Consider the following 15,058-nt stretch of genomic DNA (forward strand, 5'->3'; position numbering starts at 1 on the left):
TTTCTAAAAATCAGTTTTTCAAAACGATTTGTCGGATTTGAACTCTTTGATGATTCATCGGTCTTGCATTGCACTATGTGAGATTAGATATAGGACCGTGACATTGAGTTCTGAACTGTAGTAAACCCACCAACGAACAGAACAGGATTCCCTCCCGGGACGTTCGGGGACGTCTACAGTTGGGCCTTGACACGCCTTTTCTCCGCGGTAGGCTGGGACTTGTCACTCTCAGCCAGTTTTGAGATTGGCAAAGTGTCCTCAGTGTCAACCTGAGTCACCTTGGCCTTTGGTTGAGCCTTTTTAATTCTTTTTTGTTTTGGTGGAGGCTGGGTTTGCGTTGGCTGAGCGTCAACGGTTGATGGGATGCTGGCCTGGAGATCTTTTGCAACAGCTTTTTGACGGCCCATCTCAGCAGGAAAAATGGTTCGTCACCGGCGTTGTCATTGGGATATCGGGATCAGGTATGGAGCCGAGGTTGACGGCTGCTCAGCTGGATCAGAGGTTGATCCTTGGTCTGTCCGAGATGTGGACGCGACTTGTGGAGTTATGGCAGAAGGTGGAGAAAGACTTTTCTTCTTCTTTTTTGGGACATCGAGAAGAGCCAACTTATACGTGGGGATGAAGTTGAGAAGCAGAGGGGCCTTCCGCTTGTGGACTAGCAAATTCAGTAGTTTCTTCAAGTCTTTACTGGGAAAGAAAGACTAACAGAAGCCCTTTGGTGGCTGAGGGAGAAAAAAGCATAGACATTAGAGCAGAATGTTGAAAACTTTATGCAAGAAAGCAAGAAAATTTGTGAAGGGTGGCCCTTACCAGCTCCTTCCCCGAAAACTGTTCGACTCAGGGAATAAAGATGGAGGTCATCGTTCGGCTGAAACTCCCAATTACCCGAAACGATGAAGTAATCATCCCCCGCTCCCTTGTTGGAGTCAGGGAGGTCGGCAACAATTTTGTATTCTGTAGACCTCGGCTTGAGGTAATAGATGTGGCCTTTTTCTAATTTCAGGCGACACATGGTATAACAGAACTGGAAGTCGGCAAGAGTAATCCTAGCATTCTCTTGTTTGGCTAAGGCTATGGTACCATTAATAACTCGGTACGAATTGATTGCAAGTTGCATTGGGTTCAACCTATAGAAGTGGAGGATTTCACGGAAGAAAGGGTCGAGTAGAAACCTAAGTCCACACTCAATAAACGCTACTACTGGGAAAGGCATGAGGTTTACATCGGGCATGATAGAGTCGTCATCCCCAGCCAACCTCAGATGGACGTCGACAGGAATGGAAAACTCTCGCCTGAAGTATTCTAATTTTGTCGGGGTGTCTACCCTATGCTTCCACATACCCATGATATCGACTTAACTCAAGGGGTTGGATTTCAGAAAGGTGTTTTAAAAGGGTTATTGGGACCTCGACAAAAATCAAAATTATGTGCTGGCTAAGAATTTGAGGAAATAGTTCCAGTTTTTCCTAAAAATCAAGGGTTCTACAAACAAATCCCAAACCTAAACAAATGGAGCAAGACTGGAGGCAGAAATTTGGAAAAGACACAGAAAACAAAAAATAAGAACGTGTTTCAAAATCAAGAACAAGGGTGAACTACCAAGAACATTGTGACAGAGTGTGTGAAAGGGTACAAGGTCAAGAACAGTTGCAAAATTGCAGAAAAATTGTGAGCAGTGCGAGTATTCAAGACATGGGCAAATGGCAAAATCGTGAAATAAACACATTCAGATGCATGATTCATAAATCAAATGTTTGAGTAAAACAACAATGGCGACTAATGATAAAGTAAAATTTCTTGGAGCGTAACAAGAACTAAAAACCAGAAGGAACGATGACTTACCAGAGGGAAAAAGCCGATGTTGAGATCGCCGAAGTCAGGCAAACGGCGGTAGCGGAAAAAGAGCCTCACCGGAAGAGGTGAAACAGTGGTGGCAGCAGAGCTTCAGAGCTTGGAACAATGGAAGATTAGAGAAGGCAAGACTGAGAAAGAGTTTGAATAGAGACGATGTAAAGTGAAAAGACGAAAGGGGGAAAATTTTTGTTAAAAACCTAAAACGGCGGCAACACAGAATTGATGAGCCTAGAAAAATGGATTTGTCAGACGGCGCACGCAGGCGTGAGACGACTTATAAGCACGTAACAAGTACGATCCAGTGAGGGGAAGGCACATGGCTTAAACGGTTGAGTTGTTATGTATAACAGGTCATACGCGTGAAGAAGCCCATGGGATTCTTAATCTTTATAAAGACATATCGGCCTATGATGATGATCTCGGCTTAAGCCGATGTACTGGCAGGAAGTACCGATATAGGTTCTATCACCTCAGAATGCCGAGGTAATAGAACCTAGGGTGCAGTTGTGGGGATATATTTTCTGAGTACCAACACATGGCCAAGGTGATGCCGACGTGTCAGCCGAGATGTCACGTGTCCAGGTCATGACGCCGAGGTTATCTCGGCAAGGCCGAGGTTATCTCCGAAGATATCGGAATCCGAGATAAGCGGATAAGGGACAAGAGTCCTAGAATGACGAAGGACTTTAGCATGGATAAGGATAACACTCTTAGGGAGTTTATCTTTATCTCTTAGAGAGTCCAGGATAAGCACTGAGCAAGAGTCCATTGAAGCCAGGCTTCTGTTGGGACAATGATTGAGTTAACTATAAAAGAGAGGCACCCCCGTGGGTTTAAGATATGCAATTTATATTCTGAACAATGAATTTAGCACTATTGATTATCCTTGAGAGATATACTGACTTGATCGTCGGAGTGCCCCCGGGTGGACGAACCACCGCCGGAATCTTCTCTTTCTGTTGCAGGTCAGCCAGGTGTCATCTATTCTACCAGTACTTTCCAGCTGATTACTGAGTTGGGCAGTGTGATCGAAAAATCACCCACACACTTGGAAAGGCCCATATTTACGTCGTCTTTTGTCACAAAAACTGAACTAGAATGCATAATATTTTGCATGTGTTTGGGAAGTGGATTTTTTTGTAGTTTTTTTTTAATTGTAGGAGATTATTGAAGAAATTTTTTTTTGTGTTTGAGAAGATAGTTGGATTTTTTTGTTGTTGGATGTGATGTTTGTGAGAGAAAAAATAAAATGATTATGAGGTTTGATAAGATATTTTGTTTGGATTTATTTTTTTTTTGATTTTGTAATCAATTTGTCTTTTAGTGAAAAAAAAAAAAAAACAAAAAACAAAAAAATTTCTTCCCAAACAGCACTTATTCCCAATTTATGTAGTCCTATCTCACTCCCCATTCGCAAATAAAACATTAATTTTATACTTGAAAGCATACAAATGAACCGGGACAGTGTTTGATTGGGTAGATTACAATATAAAATAATACAGAAATCATTATTGGGTAAAATACAAAATGAATTTTTAAGATTTGTTTAAAATAGTTGTTCCTTTTGATTTTAAAAATTACAACCCATTATTTTAAAATTTTAATTGCATAACAACGAACTCATTTCATTAATTAATTATAAAGTGAATTAGCAGCTTTTAATGATGTCATAAATATATTTTAATTATCAATTTTGATAATTTTATTATTGTATAGAAAGATTGTTACGAATTTAATTTTGTGTTAATTTTGTTAAAAGACAAATGCTGACAATAGAATAATTGTAATTTTAGATTCGATTTGTATTTTAAGCAAACATTAAGGGATGTATTTGTAATTTATCCATGATTAATTTATAAGACTCACATTCCAATGTTTTATTACAAATTTTTGTTGTCCGAATTTGATTTTATCAAATAAAATTGATGAATTTTTAATCCTACTACTAATAATGCAAACTAAACATATACATGGGATTATATATTTCAATATCCATTGCAAAATAAATGTGTACAAAAACCGATAATTTTTCTCATTAGTCCAGTTGGATAATCAATTCTACAGTAATTTCATCAATTGTTAATTATTTCACTATTAATCCTACTAATTAAACATGGCCTAAGAACCATCTTTTAATTATAACAATTAAGTCCTCAAAATTCGACTAATATTTAAGTGTGATCCTCTTGTCACTTACCGTTAAATTTTTAGGTGAAAAATATACTCACATGAACACATTTTATGGGTATTAATTAGAGAAAATATTTGGATAATAAATTACAATTTTCTCTCTCAAACTTCCATCAAAATTTTACTTTGGTTCATTATTTTCAACTTTGATTAAAATTTCAAACAGAAGAGTGATGGAATGATCACATTGAAACACTGATTAAAATTTGACAACTTAGTTGCAATTAGAAAATGAGAAACTAACGTGAAATTTGAGTAAAAGTTGAAGGGTGAAAGTATAATTTATCCCTCTTTTTTTTTTTTTTTTAAATATTCAATGATCACAGTGTTAAAACTTGCAAAACCTACTTAATCTCAATTTTTAACAGAATAAACCTTTTACGAACATAACAAATTACATAGTTACAAACAGAAAGGTAAATTTCATGTGGAACAATAAGGTCGTTTTATGCTTAGCCCAATTGAATATGACAGAAGAAAATGAGGGCTTGTTTGTAGGACAATGAGGTGGATTAATTACTTCGCATTGTTTTGGTTGTAAATTTTATTATTCAGTTTATACTTTAGTGATCATTCTATCTAATAAAATTGACATATTTTTTAATACTATAACTAACACAAAGCATACATACAATTAAAATTATATGCTTCTATATATATTGCAAAACAAACATGTACAAGAAAGAATTATGTATCTCACTAATTTAACTAGACAACAAATTCTACACTAATTTTATAAATTGTTAATCTTCTCACTATTAAGTACTAGATTTGGACAAATTATATAGGTAATATTTGACAAAATTACATTTGTAGAGATGATTAATTATTAATGAGTCTGATTTTGTTTATATACTTTCAAAATTACATTTGTAGAGATGATTAATTATTAATGAGTCTGATTTTGTTTACATACTTTCAAAGTCTGTAAACAATATATGGATTGTGATTGGTTCTGAATAATGAGTTCTATATCTAAAAGTCTACTGACCCCAACCAAAATTATGGGCTCTACTATTTTAAACTAATCACAATATGTGTATTATTCACACAATTTAAATAATCAACAAATTCATTTTCATTTTTAATGAAGACAAAACCATAATTAAAGGAGGTTCACTTACTTGTTTGTAGTTAACCATGGCTGCCACTTGTCTCTCCACTATCTTCACTCTTCAGTTGCATATATGCATGCACTAGCATACAATAATTCAAGACAGTAATAAGAGCCAAAACAATAAGGTCAAATAAGGTTCATATTTGTACCATTACAAAAATGGAAAATACTATGCAATTAGAATTTTTATACAAAATTTTATAGTCCTGTTGAAACTAATAGAAGCAGAATACCCTCACATCCATGTTTAATAGAAGGCCAGCACCTAGCCAAGCTACTAGTCAAAGAGCTTACCACGGGAGAATCAACCACCTTATTAATAGTTACTTTATTTGAAGATAACGATTAAGAAATTAATATAAACAAATGATACATTGCCATGTATCTAAGCTGATGATATAAAAATGTGAAAAAAAGCACAAGTAATATATAGTGATCCTTATTTTAAAAAATTACTAGTAATTCACACAATCTTTAAGAAAATGCTAATATGTACCCACTTTTTTGTCATAACAAAATTATGATTTCTACAACAAAAGTCACATAATTTGTGGTGAGTGTCTTATATTATTTTGTCTAAAAAATATGAATCAACAAATTCATTTTGTCATTTTATCAATGAAGACTGACTAGTCAAAGTCAGTTTACTTGTTTGTAGGCTTTGCATTGCACCTACATTTGCCTATAAAGCATTTGGCCTCTCCCCTGTTAATAGTCAGCAAGCATTACAACCTTTGTTTTTGAATCTAGGAGCAAAGATGGTCACTAACAATCAACTCTTTCACCTCTTTTTGTTTCTTTGTTTTTTCCAGATTATTTGTTTGCATGCCCAACTCTGCACTCAACAACAGACCTCTGCATTGCTCCAATTTAAGCAACAATTTTCCTTCCATAAATCTGCTTCCGATGTCTGTGATTATGTCTGTGATTATGTCTCTGATTACTTCTGTGAGTTTGTCGGAATCCGTTCTTACCCGAAGATGAAGTCGTGGAAGCAGGGTTCTGATTGTTGCTCATGGGATGGGGTCGAGTGTGACAACAACACAAGTCAAGTAATTGGCCTCGACCTCAGTTGCAGCTGGCTCCTAGGCACCATCCACCCCAATACCACCATCTTCTACTACTTTCCTCACCTCCAAAGCCTCAACCTTGCTTTCAATTACTTTGGTATGTCTCCAATCTCATCTGAATTTAGTCGATTCACCAGACTGACACACCTCAACCTCTCTGGCTCTGGTTTTTCTGGCAAAGTCCCTATAGAAGTCTCCTTTCTGAGCAAATTGGTCTCACTTGATCTCTCTAACAATGATGGTTTGAGGTTGGAAGAACCTGGATTTGAATTACTTGTTCAAAACTTAACCAAGGTAAGAGAACTTAATCTTGCGAATGTAAACATATCTTCAGTGGTTTCCAATTCCTTGCTCAATCTGACTTCTTTAACACTTCTCGATCTTAGTTGGTGTGGATTGCTTGGAAAATTTCCTGACGGAATATTCCATTTACCACATCTGAATAACCTGCGTATATTCTATAATCTTGCTCTCACTGGTTATTTTCCCGAGTTTATAAACTCGAACAGTCCTCTCCAGTACTTGGTCCTTTCATCCACCAATTTCTCTGGAGAACTACCGGACTCAATTGGGAATTTGACTTCTTTAACACATCTCGATCTTAGTTGGTGTGGATTTCTTGGAAAATTTGCTGACGGAATATTCCATTTGCCACATCTGAATGAGCTGCTTATAAAGGACAATCTTGCTCTCACTGGTTATTTTCCCGAGTTTATAAACTCGAGCAGTCCTCTCCAGTACTTGGACCTTTCATTCACCAGTTTCTCTGGAGGACTACCGGACTCAATTGGGAATTTGAAGTCCTTGAAATTGTTGTTTGCCTCTTATTGTAAATTTTATGGATCCATCCCTACGTCGCTCGGAAACCTTACGGCAATGACTGATTTAGACATCGGATATAACAATTTCACTGGCATGCTCCCGTCTTCACTTTCAAACCTTGGAAATCTCGTCTACTTGCGAGTTTCAGGTAATAATTTTGAAGGTACAATTTCGGATTTTTTACCCAGCAGTAAAAGTCTTCTTTCTTTACATGTTGGTTCAAATAACTTCAGCGGTCCATTCCCATCATTGGTTTCAAACCTAACATCACTGGTTAATTTAGATTTGTTGCATAATCAGCTAAGAGGACCTCTTCCATCACAAATAATTGGATTTCCAAATCTAACGTTGTTAAGTTTAGATGATAACTTAATCAATGGTACAATTCCATCTTGGGTCTTCAGCTTACCAGCATTGAAGCAATTAAGCATCCGTAATAACAAATTGACTGGGCATGTAAAAGAGTTCAAATCCACTTATTTAGCTGATGTTGATTTGAGTAATAACAACCTACATGGTAGGTTTCCAAGTTCAACCTTCAAACTTGTGCACCTTAGTAGTCTCATTCTTTCATCAAATAACTTCAGTGGTAAGCTAGACATGCTCTGTCATGCAATTTCCCTTCAAATTCTTGTCCTGTCTAATAATAGCTTCAATGGTGCTATTCCACAATGTTTAGGAAATTTCAGCATAGGTTTCTCTGTGCTCGACTTGGGGAAGAATAATTTTTCTGGCACCATTCCTAATACATTTGTAAAGGGAAACTACTTTGATACTATCAACCTTAATGGAAATGGATTTGAGGGGGCAGTACCAAAATCTTTAGTCAATTGCAAAAGTCTAGTGGTGCTAGATCTTGGACGTAACAAGTTCTCTGACAAATTTCCATATTGGTTGGAAAAACTACAATGGTTGCAAGTTCTAATACTGAGATCTAACAAATTCCATGGACCCATGCCAACTTCCAAAGCCAAATTTCCCTTCCTTAATTTGCGAGTTATGGATTTGTCAGACAATTATTTTACTGGTCCATTGCCAGAAAAATATTTCAAGAATCTTAATGCTATAATGAATGTCGACGAAGCCAATTTTAAATTGCAATACTTAAGCGGTCCTGGCACATATTACTATCGTTTGACTATAGTAATCAAAGGATCAACCATAGAAATGGAAAAAGTCCTAACCATTTTCACTGCAATTGATTTATCGAAAAACAAATTCGAAGGTCAGATTCCACAGATCATTGGAAAGTTAAATTCAATCCGAGGGCTCAACTTGTCACACAATAGGCTTACAGGTCATATACCAACATCTCTTGCTGATTTGACAACGCTCGAATGGTTAGACCTCTCTTCCAACAAACTCAATGGGGAGATACCTCAACAACTAAGGAATTTGAAATCCCTTGAAGTCTTAAACCTTTCGCAGAATCAACTAATAGGACCAATACCACAAGGCAACCAATTTGATACATTTTTAAATGGTTCCTACACTGACAACTTGGCATTATGTGGACCTCCATTGTCAAATGCATGCAATCCAAGTACACCACAATCACCACCCTTGATGTTTCAACAAGAAGACAATACTTCAAGTGGATTCAACTGGGAAGTCATATTATCGGGTTATATATGTGGGCTGGTGTGGGGACTTGTTATGGGATATCTTATGTTCTCTAGAGGAAAACCTCAATGGCTTGTGAGGATCATTGAAGGTGAACGAAACGAAAGAAGAAAGAGATTTAAAAAGCATGCTCACAGGAACAGAGGAAGGTGAAATTAGCCAATGCAAGTGGTGTCTTTTGGTAAGTATTACAATGAATTTCTGCAATCTTTTGCTTGGTCATGAAAAACTATGGCTTGGTTATGGTTTTTATCTAGTCTATTTTTAGTTTCTTAGCAGTTTATTTGTATCATACATAAAAAAAGCTAGTTTATTTCCTTTGATGTTTATACAAAGCACTTGATTGGAAATCATCATGTGAAAAATTAAAAAATAAAATCATGGATGTAATAAATGAGTAGTGAAAATAAAGGTTTGTTATTGACTGTAGTAGCTGCAATTGAAAAAGGTCCAAGACTTGGACACTTTTTTAATATATATATATATATATATAAATTTACTTTTATACTCTAAACTATAGTCACTTTTTCTACTTCATTTTTAAATTATTAATTGCATCTATTTAGTCTTTATTATTCATTATTTCAGTTCATATAGTCTGATTGGAGACAATTTGTCCAAATCATTAATGCTAAAAATCTAATCTAATGGTTAAAAAAATAATTTTACAATTTGGACAACCAAACACCCATATTTCTCTCTACTTCAAATAATGAATAAGAAAATGAGTGCTTGGTTCGGTAAATTTACACCAACCTCTCCTAATTAAAGTGGGTTAACACTTAGCTTATTTTTATCAGTAACATTAGTTATATGGATGAAAAAATAATATGTTTATCTTGTTTGGTTTAATTCACTTTTCAAAAAGTTGAATATTTTTTTTTATTTTCCTTTTTAGTGAATTTTTTTAATATTTTACGCAAATTTTTTATTTCTTAAATACATCTAATTTAGATACACTTAAAAAGTATAACATTTGTGAAATAAAAAATAAAAAATTCACCAATTACAAAAAAAAATTCAAATATATATATATATATATATTAAAATTCAATACATTTTCATATTTTGTTATATTCAATGAAATTTTTTTTTTAAATTTTCAAATTTTGTTATACAATAAACTATAGTCACGTTTTTTTACTTCATTCCTAAATTATTAGTTGCATCCATTTATTGTTTCTTATTTCAGTTCATATGGTTTAATTAGAGACAATATCCACAAGTTAGCAATAGTGAAATTTTAATCTAATGGGTCAAAATAATGATTTAAGAATTCAGAAAATTTAAATTGTAGAACTAAACCCTATCTTTTCTTATTCACACTCACCCTTTACAACTAAACACCTATATTCCTCTTTACCCCTCATCTCAAATAATTATAGCGGTCCCGATATTTCCTGTTGTTGTTTAACTATAATCCGGACTCGGTTCCGTAGATTCGTTGTTATCTTATCCTCATTTCTATCCCTTACTCTTTTAATTAGAATTTTGGGTTGTGTTGGGCAGGTTGGGAATAAGTGGGTCGTGTTTTAAAACTTAGAAAATTTGCCCAGGTTTTGGTCTCTCCGCTCGAGCGGCGATTTGACGCTCGAGCGGGATTTTGTTGTTGCCTCTCCGCTCGAGCGGCAGTTTGGACGCTCGAGCGTGAATTTCCTTCTCTCAGCATTTTGGTCGTCTGCAGAAAATTCTGGGAGAGTGCACCCGGCGCTCGAGCGGATCTTTGGACGCTCGAGCGTGAACCTGTGTCTGTACGCTCGAGCGGGGTGTTGTACGCTCGAGCGGACCTGCTTTTATATCAGTTCGTGAAACCACCTTTTTGATCACTTTTTGATTTCCTTTCTCTCTCTTACTTTTTCAAAACCTCCATTGGAGAGCACCTCACTCTAAAACCGAACTTCTCTCTTAGGATTGATCTACCTAGAGTGTTTTCCTCACCTTGGGCCTTTGTAAAAAGTGTGTTGATCGTCGAGGGCTTTGTTGAGATCTGAGAAATTTGGGATTTGGAGCACTTCTGAGTTTTACTCATCTTCTCCCTTGGAGCTCTGAATTTGAGGTAGGGATATCCTACTCCTCTCTATGGATTTTGTCTTTAAATTTTGGTAATTTGAGATGTTGGGGTTGGTTTGGTAATTTTGTGAAAGTTTGGGCCATTTGTGTTATTTTACAAAAGTTGGGATTTTATTTGTAATAAACCTAGATGCATGTTTGGTATAGAGAAATGGAATAAATGTTGAATCATTGATGAAAATGGGACCTAAGGGTGGTAATGGTAATTATGGAAAATGACCTAATTACATTGTTTAATTAATTGAGATAATTAATTGTGGGAAATGAGGAAATGAAATGGAATTGTTGAGATTGGGAGTGCATGGGGTTAAAGGGTGTAGTTGAATTATTTATCACTCACCGAATTGAAATGTCGATTGAATATCCATTGTGCATTTATTTCCTGCTTAGAAATAATTGCTTTGGGCTACCGGCGGAGGGTAGTGTTGATTGTTGTAGACAATGCTTGATGATTAGGCAAACTAAAACTAATCAATTGGATGTGTCATAGAGCATGTCGGTTGATAGAATACATTAATTTTATGTATTGATTGATTGCATATGTGATTCTGTGTTTATATGCATTGCTTGTGTATGGGAGGAGATAGGGGATGTACTCCACGGTTTAGGGGAAGATGGGGGATGTACCTCTAAACCGGTTAATGGTTTAGGGGAAGATGGGGGATGTACCTCTAAACCGGTTGTTGGAATGTTGATATAGCTCATATGCTTATCGGTTGAAGTGTTGATACAGCTCATATGCTTATCTGTTGTAGTAGTGATATAGCTCATATGCTTATCTATTGAAAAGTTTGTTTGATTTGATATAGCACTAAAATGTATATCATCATTGTTTGCGAAGTATGGGAGTAGTTTATGTGTTATTGATACAACAAAATAATGTGTATCCACCTTGGATTTCGAAAGTGTTCTAGTGATGAACTATAATCTCATCAAATGTTCTGGCCAGAGTACTGAGCCTTGTTTTCAAACTCAAAGTTGAACAAAAACGAGAAGTGAATTGTAACATAGACTTGGCTGTCATGGAAACGTAGGGAGATGTAAATGGAAGTGTCAGTGTTGACCGTCTATCAGTTGCTAATATTTTAGTCATTGTTCATGGTTGGTTTAGTGTATTTCTACTGGGCTGTGGCTCACCCTATATGGGAATATCATTTTCAGGTACAGGTAGCATGCCACCTCCAAGGACGTAGCTTGGGAGGCCAGAGGCGGACTTTTTTGTTGTTTTACTTGATGTATTACATGTAAATTCAAGCCAAGGGCTTAACGTGTTTGAGTTAGTACTCTTTTGTTGTAACCAAGTGTTAACTTGGAAAGCTGTAAGCCCATAGGGCATTTGCTTTTGTTGTTAACATGTAATACTTTTTGTAATGAAACTCTGTTAAATGAAAGAATGTGGAGCTTTTGAATATCAATGCATGTCTTATTTAATGGGTTTAAAGCTATTATTTTGAGGGCGTTACAACTTGGTATCAGAGCGTACCGGGTTCGAATACTTTGGGTACGTGGGAAGTGATTAGTATCACAATGGGTTTCTCTCGCTTGTTAGAGACTTAGACGTAATGTTATGTACTTTTGTGATAACATGTTTATGTGACTATTTGGGTATGGAATGTAGTTTCTTGGATGTTGATTGGATCCTTGGGTTTCTGGGAGTCCTGTTGGAAAGGCACTTGATCAATGCTGTTTCTGATCGGAACTCTAGTAACGCCTCGGGACTATCATTATCTGGAAATGAAATTCGTAAGTGCTTACATGTTTATGTGCTTATGTGGAGTGAATTACAGTTGTCCATGTGTTAGGATGTAAGTGTTTAGCTTCGGCACATGTATGAGTGTGCTAACGTGTCTCCGTTACTTTTACTAGGATGCCTAGGTGAGGAAGTTGCGATTTCCCTCCTTCCGCTCAGGAAGAGCTGCGGAAACAATTTGTGGAATTACGCCAAGGTACTACACCTTTGGTGCGGTTCGAAAGATGGTTTGCTAATCTGTCGAGGTTTGCTCCAGAATTGGTGGAGACGGAGTACTTACGTTGTTTCGAGTTTGAGAGTAAGCTGCGTGACGACATCCGTGTAAGGATAGCGGGGTCTTGGCATAAAAGATATAGGGCGCTTGTTGAGGCGGCCGCCCATGTAGAGGCTGCAATGCTAGCAATGGGGCAGAGTGGGGAGGAAGCCATCTCGGCGACTCCTGTGACTCAGGGTGTTGGTAGGCCTTTTAAGAGGCAGAGGGTTTTAAACTCGCAACAGGAAGGACGGGCTAGAACTGCCCTTCCAGTGTCAGATTTGGGTTCGGGGGAAAATAAGCAGAGGGGCATCATTTGTTTCAGATGTGGTCTGCTGGGCCACAGGGTTTCGGTTTGCCCACAGAAGAAAGGGGTGGGGTTAGCAGTTCAACCAGTAGTTGTACCACCAGGATCATCCAACCAGTCGGGTTTTGGACCGATTAAATGCTCAGTGGGGAGGCAGTTGTTGGGGTCTTCATCAGCCCAGACTCTGAACCAATCTCGTGCTCAGGCACCGCCTACCTGTTGGGTGTGTAATCAGCCGGGTCATATTCGACGTTTCTGTACTCAGTCGGGAGCTTCTTTAGGGGTTTTGCAACCTAGCCAGGCTCAGTTTCTTTCGACTGGGCAGGAACAGTATCGTTTTGGGGGACTAGCAGGCCAGATTGCGAGGGCCTCAGTAGAGTCGAGTTCCCAAGCCCCAGCTAGGGAAGTTTGTAGTTGTTCCAAGTGTGGGCAGAGGGGGCATACCAGTGGGTCTTGTCCGTGACTTGTAAGCTCGTAGGTTGCCTTATGTTCGGGGATGACCAACTTCGGCGGTCCAACAAGGGACGGTAGTAGTAGTAATACTGATGGGATGGTTTTGTTTTGACTAATCCGTTTTGTAATCAGTGGATTATTGTTTTGTGATCATTGGGTTCCGTTGTGTAACCAATGTGTTTTGGGAAGGTTGAAACATCTAAACTGTTTGTTTATCTATATATATACATATATGCTTTGTTTGTTAATTTCTCTAGAGTGGGTGAATTGGAGCATGTCGTAGCTCTAAAATTTTATTAATGTATAAAGTTGCTAAAAAAAAAAAAAAAAAAAAAAAAAAAAAATTTATGCTTGTGATTTGATTTGGGGAGGATGAGGGCTAGAGAGCCATGTTTTCAAAATTTGGAAGAACCACCGAGGGGTACGTGTCCTAGCCAAGGTAATATTGGAGCGAGAACTGTTTTACTTGCCGAGTGTGTGGAATTACATGAGTACTACCCATTTAAAGTTTTGTGCGTGGTATAGCTTTTGATCTACTGTCGGGTGAACTTGAGAGGATGTGAAGTGTACGATTAATACTAGATGTAACAGGTATTTAATATGGTGTCCTACGGGGGCATGGCACATAATTTTGTCAAGGTTGGACTCGTACCTTCGTGGTAAGTAACATTGTCAAGATTGCAGGTGTACTGATTGGCCGTTTCAAGTGAAGGGATGTCAATCCCTATATAAGGTTGTGATTGTTGTATCGGGAGCGATGTGTTGTGAGTAGCTGGTACTATACCTCGGGCTGTAGTATAATGGATGTCTCCCTAAGTTTTCAAATTTCTTTATTTGGATTGAATGTGATAAGTTCGTACCTTAGCACTGGTCAAGTCAGAGGATATTATCAGAAGCGTTAATTGGGTATATAGCCCATGGTTAGAGTGTGACCCGTGGGTGGAGTCACAGTGGTATGGTGTTTGCGGATGAAGATGTGGGTTAATGACGAGGGAGGCGAGGACTTTTACCCCTCTGGAAAGTTAGAAGAGTGAATCTTTGGAAGCCCTATCGGCGACTTGTGACGGTGTCGGGGTTTGGTTCATGATGGTTGCCTAGCGGTAGTGTGGACTAGTGGTTTAGCACGGAGGCCGGGCCTCTTGATGGTACTCTTGAGATGAGTGACAAGTAATATATAGAGTAACGAGTGGACCCTATGAGTTATTGGAGGATTCGGTGTAGGAGTAAGAGGGCTTGCAAAATAAGGAGGTTTTGCCTAGTACGGTTGAATGTGTTAGATGGGATGGTTTCGAGAGTTGCGCGGTGTTGGCAGGACTATATGAGAATGTTCAAGGGAACGTGAGATTTGTATCTCGAGTTAGTGGGAATGGTACCTGTATGCTGGTTCGTGTGTTGGGCCTTGCTAGATAGTGGGTCCGTGGTGACCCCCCTTGGTTGTATAGGGGTAGTGTTCATATTGTGATTGGTTATCCATTGTTGGGTGTGGGTTATGAGTGGATGCTGCCAACATTCTTTGAAGGAAGAGCAATTCGTGTTCTAAAGTAATGAG

At 37.6% G+C, this 15,058-nt stretch overlaps 1 protein-coding gene across 1 annotated transcript in view; it reads left to right on the top strand.

Moving 5' to 3' along the window:
* The first annotated feature begins 358 nt into the window (after positions 1–358).
* LOC114260656 (receptor-like protein 9DC3) overlaps positions 359–15,058 on the top strand; it is a 49,810-nt gene continuing 35,110 nt past the window's right edge. The window contains exons 1-3 of the mRNA XM_082923314.1: positions 359–461; positions 5,820–5,875; positions 5,974–8,825. Of these exons, the coding sequence (XP_082779440.1) occupies positions 359–461; positions 5,820–5,875; positions 5,974–8,825 (3,011 nt within the window). The remainder of the gene's footprint in view (positions 462–5,819; positions 5,876–5,973; positions 8,826–15,058) is intronic.

This window comes from Camellia sinensis, chromosome 4, assembly GCF_055761805.1.
Source record: "Camellia sinensis isolate YWXY chromosome 4, ASM5576180v1, whole genome shotgun sequence".
NCBI lineage: Eukaryota > Viridiplantae > Streptophyta > Magnoliopsida > Ericales > Theaceae > Camellia > Camellia sinensis.